This window comes from Adiantum capillus-veneris, chromosome 25, assembly GCF_014529385.1.
Source record: "Adiantum capillus-veneris isolate H3 chromosome 25, ASM1452938v2, whole genome shotgun sequence".
NCBI classification, from domain to species: Eukaryota; Viridiplantae; Streptophyta; class Polypodiopsida; order Polypodiales; family Pteridaceae; genus Adiantum; species Adiantum capillus-veneris.
The window spans coordinates 144762453-144770261 of record NC_140955.1 but is presented as its reverse complement, the minus strand read 5'-3'; the positions used below and the strand labels follow the sequence as shown (position 1 = coordinate 144770261).

The following is a 7809-nucleotide window of genomic DNA, read 5'->3' as shown; positions in this document are numbered from 1 at the left end:
CAATCAACGTTGAATTCTCCCCTCTTCTTATCTCTCCATCAATAATGGTGCCGAAGGGTTTGTCAAGTAAGATGTGTTCTACATTGATGTTTTCTTGATTTCTTGTTGTTTCTTTTTCATATCTAATCCAACATATATATATATATATATATATATATATATATATATATATATATATATATAATCTCATCTCCTTAACCAAACCTATCTCTCTCACTCTTAGTAATTCATCCTCTCTACAAATTTTAGGTTCTCCTTGCTACAAGTACATCTCTCCCCGCAGTATCCTTATTGCCTATGGGCAAGAATAGGGCTTGGGAGGGAAACTCTCTTCTCTTCTCTCATATCTACATTTTGCACATACTAGAGTTATCTTAGATGAATAATCCACATGATGATAATTTCTATCGCTTTCACTCTATACGATCTATTAGAATTAACGTATGGATTAGCCGTAAAATACACTTTCAACAACGTATAGTGTTTCTCTTTGGCCCAGAAAGACTCAATGAAATACTTCTATCACCAGATCCCATTATACTACCTCTCATAGACTATAAATTTTCTTTTGACGTAAGCGTAGTTATCTTGCTATGAACCAAGAGGATTTGTACACACAATTAATCCCAATCACTACACAAAATATATATATTATGGTAAGCACAAAACTACAATTCCAAGGAACAATTCGTAGTCTATTTGGTCAGCCAAGATTGAATGCCATTAACTCATCTATTAACCCTTTCGTACTACCCATGATACGATATGACCATAGCCTTGATGTTTTTCATCTTTGTGTTGTTTTGACATTCTCTTTTGTGTTCTTTCTTTGCGTGTGTGAGTGCAAGAGAGAAAGAGGGGGGCTTCTTTTATTGCACTTCTTTCCAAACCCTAGTCTTCATGGCATCTATGGTTTAACTCCTTCATATAGTTTTTGTTTGAGTTTTCTCACAAACTCTCACAGCCATAAGTCCGATGCTTTCCTGGCAAGACCGCAAATTTCTCGACATATTTTTGGTGAACCCGACGCGAAACTGCCAGGGTGAGAGTTTGTGGGTAACCATGGGTGATCATGTTAAGCAACAAGGTATGCATTTTGACCCAACAACAATGCAAATGTTTCAAGCATTTGCAATGTTCATGCAACAACAACATGACATTGAAAGAAGAGAGATTTCAGTAATGAAGGCCATACAAGCAGTCACCAATAGAATGGATCAGTTCAATGGCAAAGATGTAACCAAGTACTTACGCGAGTATGTGAAGGAGATGGAGTTGCATCGCGTGTTAGAAGGTGAGATGATTCAAAACTTTGAGCTATTTGTTGCTCCAGAAATTAGAGAACATGCTAGGGGAATTAAAGATGGGCATGGGAGAAATTGGGAAGAACTCAAAGTAGCTTTAAATGAGTAATATTTCATGGAGGACTCTGAGAGAGTGACCAAGAGGACATTCTTAGAATGGGTAGTCAAGCCAAAGCAAGGACTATCAATAACAGAGATGCTTAGGGAATTTGAGCGGCACTATGCACAACTCACCAGGATAGAAAGGGCCACACTAGATGCAGAGAAGACAGATCTTTTCTTACAAGCTACAGGTAAAGAGTTTCAAGAAAATTTGGAGCTTCTTCTTCAAGATAAAGATGCTGAGCAAGGACTAAAGACCAACTGGAATGAGGCGCAGACGTGAGAATGCTGATGAAGGACCATCAAAAAGAGCTTCTAGAAGTGGGGGAAGAAGCGACTCAATGCCTTCTCAAACACCCTCAACACAAGGAGCATCTCCACCTGAAGTACTCATGGAAGAGTCTACAACAGGAAAGAAGAAAGAGTCTACAAAAGGTAAGACAAAAGGCTCAACTTATAAACTACAATCTGATATTGAGGTTGCTACAGATTTAAAGAAAGTCTTGGAAGAAAGGATCTTGAATAGCAAGATTGAGTTTACTTTGGGAGAAGTTCTTGGCATTGAAAAGCGTGAATTCCATGAGGAGATCATTGACATCATCAAGAGGAAGAGGCAAACCCTTGCTAAAGTTTCTCATCCACAGGTTGAAGGGGAAATCTCAAAGACACAAGTGATGCAGCTACAAAATAAGGAGGATGATGGAGCTGTGGTAGGATGCTACCAATCTAGTGGGAGAGTGAAGCAAGTGTATTTCTCAAATGCTGATGAAGAAGTGGAAGCTATTCCTAGAAGCTACTATTCACGAAGTCACTGGGCAAGGGCTACTACAGAAACTTTGATCAAGGTAGGTGATCTTGAAGAGCCATTTGTTGCCTTGATTGACCATGGTTCAGAAATAAACATAATGTCAAAGAGTCTCTACAACAAGTGCAAATAGCCGATGGACACTGATCATGGTTGGATGGTAAAAGTGGCAAACAATTCATCCGGTGAATTGTATGCAGCATGTCCAGGTGTGAAGGTGACAATAGGTGATGTAAAGATTGACCAAAACTTCTTTGTACAGGATACATCTTCATATCATCTCATCCTTGGATAGCCCTACATTGTGGGAGTTCGAATGGAAATAAAGGTAATGGATGATGGTTCAGCATATGCTAGGATACGTAGCAAAGATGGTAAACGAGCTATCCAATTTCTCACAGTTTGTGTAAACCATGAAAGAAATCGTGACAACCTCAGAAAACATCCTCTACCAAAGGTGAGCAAAGAGTTTCATGATCATAGAGAAATGATGGGTTTTGGCCAAGTACCATTGTAAAGTGGGATTACAGTGGTATAGAAAGAAAAACGGTCTCGCCTGATCCAAAAATAGGTGAAACTTTCTCAATGAGCTCCTTGGTAACAAGGAATGGATCAGTATGTTTTAGAAAACTTGAAGATTTGAAGAGATGTGAGAGGCAATATGTGCATAATGTACAAATAGGCATGAAAAAGAGTGGGTTGCTAGAGCCTACTGAAAATGTTTTGGGTTTGTGTGAACAAGTTTCTTTTGTAGATACTATGGGTGAGCTTGATGCTATAATGGGGTCTAGTTTGCATCTTGAAAATGAAGTTGTGGAAGTTTGCTCTATGGAAATGTATCAAGTAATAGAAGCCTTTAAAGAAAGCCAAACAGTTGGCCGAAAAGTCCATGTTGAAACTACATACAAGAGTGTAGCAAAGAAGGTGAAACCAGTAGCTTCACCCTTACCACCCAACAACAGGGAAAAGATTGAGCAGGCTTCTTTACAACCAAGTTTGAGGAATCCTAAAATGAATGGGAATACCTTCACAAAGGAGTCTTTTCAAGAATTGCAAATTGGTTGCAAGGAGTTTTGAACACAGGAGGAGACAAAGTGCTTCAAAGAAATTCTTTCAAAGCATGGTAAGGCTTTTGCATTTGAGCCACATGAGATAGGATGTGTTGATCCTTCTATTGTAGCTCCTATGGTAATTTTCAAAATACCTCATGTGCCTTGGAATCTGTGGCCTATTCCGGTTCCAAAGGCTCATTTGCCAAAGTTAGTAGAGCTAGTGAATAAGAAAATCAAAATGGGAATCTTGGAGCCTTTTTGTGCTCCATACTCAAACAGGTGGTTCACAGCTCCAAAGAAGAATGGTTCTCTACGCTTTATCCAAGATATGCAACTAGTAAACAAGGTGACAATTAGAAATGTAGGTACAGGTCCAATTGTGGATGAGTTTGCAGAGGCATTTGCAGGGAGGGCAATCCACTCAATGGGAGATCTCTACTCAGGGTATGATCAATTTCAGCTTGCAATCGAAAGCAGAGACTTGACAACCATGAGGACACCTTTGAGTTTGGTAAGGATGTATACCTTGCCACAGAGAGCAACCAACTCGGTTGCACATATGATGAATATGATGAATAAGGTCTTACGTGACTTTATTCCTCAAATCACAATGCCTTTGATTGATGATTTGCCTATCAAAGGATGTGAAGAAAGTGACAAAGATGAAGCTTTGGATCTCAAGGGATGTCCTAGGTTTGTGGTAGATCACATAAATGATTGTGATAAAATTTTGTCTAAGTTGGAAGAAGTCAATCTTACATTGTCAGGGAAAAAGTCTATGTTTGGTGTCAATGAAGTGCTCATTGTGGGGCACATGTGCGGGCCATATGGTAGAAAACCTTGTCCAGCAAAGGTAGATGCCATCCAAAGAATGAATCTCTGGAGCCATTTCAAAAGTGGGGCATAGATTTTGTTGGGCTCATAAAACCAAAAGCTACAAGGACAAGGAGCAGATGCATCTTTGTGGCTACTGATTATGCCATGAAATGGGTGGAAGCGCAAGCTTTGAGAGATAACAAAGCGGCAAGTGTTGCCAGATTCCTATATCAGAATATCATGACCAGGTTTGGATGCCCAATAGAGCTGGTGTCTGATCAAGGAACACACTTTCTAAATTCAGTTATTGAGGAGCTAACTAATACTCATATGGTCATGTATAAGAAGTCTACACCATACCATCCTCAAGCAAATGAACAGGCGGAGAGCTCGAATAAAGTTTTGTTAAAGATTTTGAAGAAGATTGTATCTGAAAATAGGAAAGATTGGGATGATAAACTGGATTCAACTTTTTGGTTGTTCAGAACTTCCTTCAAGGTAGCTACATGAATGACACCTTTCAAATTAGTATACGGATTGGAAGCTGTAGTTCCGATGGAATACTTAGTGCCCACCCTGAGAATTGCGGCAGAGAATCGGATGAGTCCGGAAGAGTCACTAGTGTTCAGGAGAGATTAGATTTTAAAATTGGAAGAGGATCGGATATGGAGTGCTTACTTGGTGGAGGTCGGATAGAAAAGGAGGCAAGCCTGGGTCAATCAGCATGTCAAATTCAAGATATTCAAGAAGGGGGATTGGGTCATGGTTTACAATTCAAAGCTAGAGCCTCATCCGGGAAAACTTAAGTTGAGGTACATTGGACCTTATTGCATTACGGAAGATATGGGCCAGGGCACATTCCGGCTGAGGGATTACTATGGGAATGAACCAGTTAATGGGTTTAGACTTAAACTATTTACAGGTTAGGTTTTATATCTTAATACAGAAAGCCAGGTGGAAATCCCTACAGTGGCGGAATTTATAAAAAATCGGGCAGGTTTAAATTTTGAACAAGTGGTGCCTAATCATGCAAGATGCTTTTCGAGATTGCCTTTCACGCATGGGAAGGATTTGAATCACCCACTGTCCGCACTTTGCTGCATGCGACCTGTCTTAGTGATACGGATGGAAGAATCGACCATAGCACATCTCAACCGGCTGAGGGCGCAGCTTGCAAAGCTTGAAATGAGGGGTAAGGCATTTGCAAAAGCGATTTCTCCTAGCACAACACCACGGAGGGCCAAAGATGTGACGAGAGCGCGTATTATTGGGTCTTCAAGCACTACGCCTGTAGTGACCATTGATGCAGAGGAAGAGGAAGAAACTATGGATGTTAATCCGGAGGCACAGTTGGATTTGGGGAATCCTAGTACGGTGGCATGGCTGAAAAAAGTGGGGCTGTGGGAGTTTGCGTCTAAGCCTCGGAAGGAATGGGAAGCTTTTGAAGAAGCGGTCGATACATGCAGCAGCTGCAGAAGGGGGAAGGGGACACTTTGTATGGGATCAAAATCACACCTAGGTTATTTTAGAGGTTTTCGGTTGCATCTAGTGGAGGAAGCAACATTAATGAAGATTACGGATCAGGTCATGAGGGCAGAGTTTGGGCCTCAATCAGGAGCAAAGCATTATTACACAGTGTAGCAACCGGATGATTTAAGAAGGAGGCATATCAAGTGGTATCTGGATAGAGTTTGTTTGATGGCAAAGACCTTCTACATGTAAGGAGTCTTTTCAACCTTTATTCTCTGCAAAAAAAGGCATTAAGATCGACTAGGCGACATGGTTTTATCAGAGGCTTCCGGCGTATGATCTGAAGGATAAAAGGAGAGCTTTACATATTGGTAAATTGACACCTTATTTAGCTGGGTTGAAGGCTTATGATTCAGAAGTTTTGAGTAAAGGAAAGCTTGTAAGCGGGGCAAGTGAAAGGAAGAGGAAACTGACTTGGGCCACAATCCACAGTCATGCAAAGTACAGTTGATAGAAGAGAAGCAGCCTGCTAACGATGCAGAAAAGTGATACAGCGGAGAGTAAGAAATTGGGAAGGAAGGTGCAGCTTTCTGTCAAAAAGAAACTACCATCAGTTCCGACTGAGGCGGAAGCTCCAACTCCGATTACCTTTGCAATGAATCCGACTGTAAGTTCTTTAAGTCATGGATCGAATATCAGAAGTGTGAATGATGTAGTGGGGTGTATACATGCAATTCAAGATTTTACAGTGTTTCAAGCTAAAAAGCTGGAAGAGCAGTATGCAAAGTTGCAAACTAAGAGTGAAGCAGAAGAAAGTTTAGCTTTGGCGGATCAACGGTACAGGGATTTGCAGAAGCATGTGTTGGAGTTAGGCTCATAGATATTATGAAGATTACAAGATAGATTGAATTAGCAGAATTTCAGATTTCTTTGCAAGAGTTTCAGGATTGGATGAAGGATTATCATAAAGATGTATTTGCGTAGATTGATGATGTTAAGGAAAAGTATCTGAATATTCAGGCGGACAACATTTTGTTAAAAAACAGAGTAGATGCACTTAATACATTGGAAGGGAAGTTATGCAGGAAAGCTTGGAGATGCAAGGGGTGGTGATGACTACAGATGAAGTGGATGAGCTTAAGGTGCAGTTGGAGCAGAAGTCTAAAGAAATGTGGAGTGCAGTGGAAGATACAATATCAGAATGGGTTCAGAAACCAGTGCGGAATGCAGAACGTTTGTTCATTAAGTAGGGAGATAAAGAGTTGTTGATGCGAATGGGTGAGTTTCAAAAGGAGAATCAGAATTTGAAAGACAGAGTTGCACAGCTGGAAGCAGAAAATGAACTGTTGAGGAGTGATGCTGAAGAGTTGACCAAGAAGGTGAAAGAGTCAAAAGTGGTTTTAACCACTAAATCGGATGTACCTGAACCAGTACTTAATGTGGACTTGGGTGAAGTCAGAATGGAGGAGCAGACTCTTGTTGCTGAAAAGAAGTTTATTGATCAGCAGGAGTTGCTTTCAAGTCCCATGAAGGCTAGTCCACCTAGAGGGAGATTTTCAATGTTGACTTCTTACAATCTTAATTCAGCCCGGGGCGGTCACTTTTTAAAATGTGTATGATATCACGTGAGTTAACCGGAGAGGATTATTAAAAGATCAAAATGTATAAAAATGTAAACATACAGAGGGGGGTGGGGTTTTTTTAAATAAGCTCAGTGTAAGTATAGTATGTATATTGGGGTGTTATTAATTACCTCTTGAACGCACGTGATATAGGGGTCTTTTGATAAGTGACTGCTCGGGGAATTCAGCAGGTCGTAGTCCACCCAATACTGTTGGATGAACGCATCAAGGGATTGTTGGGAATCGCGTCAAAGTTTGTTAAAATTTCAAGCCACCGGGTTGTGCCTGTGTTAAGGGCAGCTTAAACCTTGGCTTTATATATCCTTTTTGGGAGATAACTGTAAGGTGGAATATCTGAATGTAAGGCTTATCTTAGTAGTTCATCATGTGAAACTCTTTGGATCTGGGTAGTTGGAAGGCGATTGCCTATATATCTGTTGTACCTACTCTTGTTACGCAGACTTAATCTATGAAATGATGTTCTGCTCTCGGATTATCTGAGTGTCTGCGGATATTTCGCCTGTAGAGTTCTTTCTATTCTCTAGTTCCTGTGTGCTTCATGGGTTCTGTATTTACACTTCCAACACTTGGTGTTGCCCTTAGTGGCGGGCAACTTCCTGTCCAAACATCACATACCT

At 40.6% G+C, this 7809-nt stretch overlaps 3 protein-coding genes across 3 annotated transcripts; all 3 read left to right on the top strand.

Moving 5' to 3' along the window:
- Window positions 1-5080: 5080 nt before the first annotated feature.
- Window positions 5081-5729, top strand: LOC147425796 (uncharacterized). The gene has a single exon (XM_086500613.1). The coding sequence runs from the start codon at window positions 5181-5183 to the stop codon at window positions 5718-5720; it is 540 nt and encodes a 179-aa protein (XP_086356739.1). The 5' UTR covers window positions 5081-5180; the 3' UTR covers window positions 5721-5729.
- A 355-nt stretch (window positions 5730-6084) lies between these two features.
- LOC147425795 (uncharacterized) lies at window positions 6085-6429 on the top strand. Its single transcript, XM_086500616.1, has one exon. It carries the CDS (start codon window positions 6085-6087, stop codon window positions 6427-6429), a length of 345 nt encoding a protein of 114 aa, XP_086356742.1.
- A 388-nt stretch (window positions 6430-6817) lies between these two features.
- LOC147425794 (uncharacterized) lies at window positions 6818-7667 on the top strand. The gene has a single exon (XM_086500614.1). The coding sequence runs from the start codon at window positions 6818-6820 to the stop codon at window positions 7166-7168; it is 351 nt and encodes a 116-aa protein (XP_086356740.1). The 3' UTR covers window positions 7169-7667.
- Window positions 7668-7809: the final 142 nt, after the last annotated feature.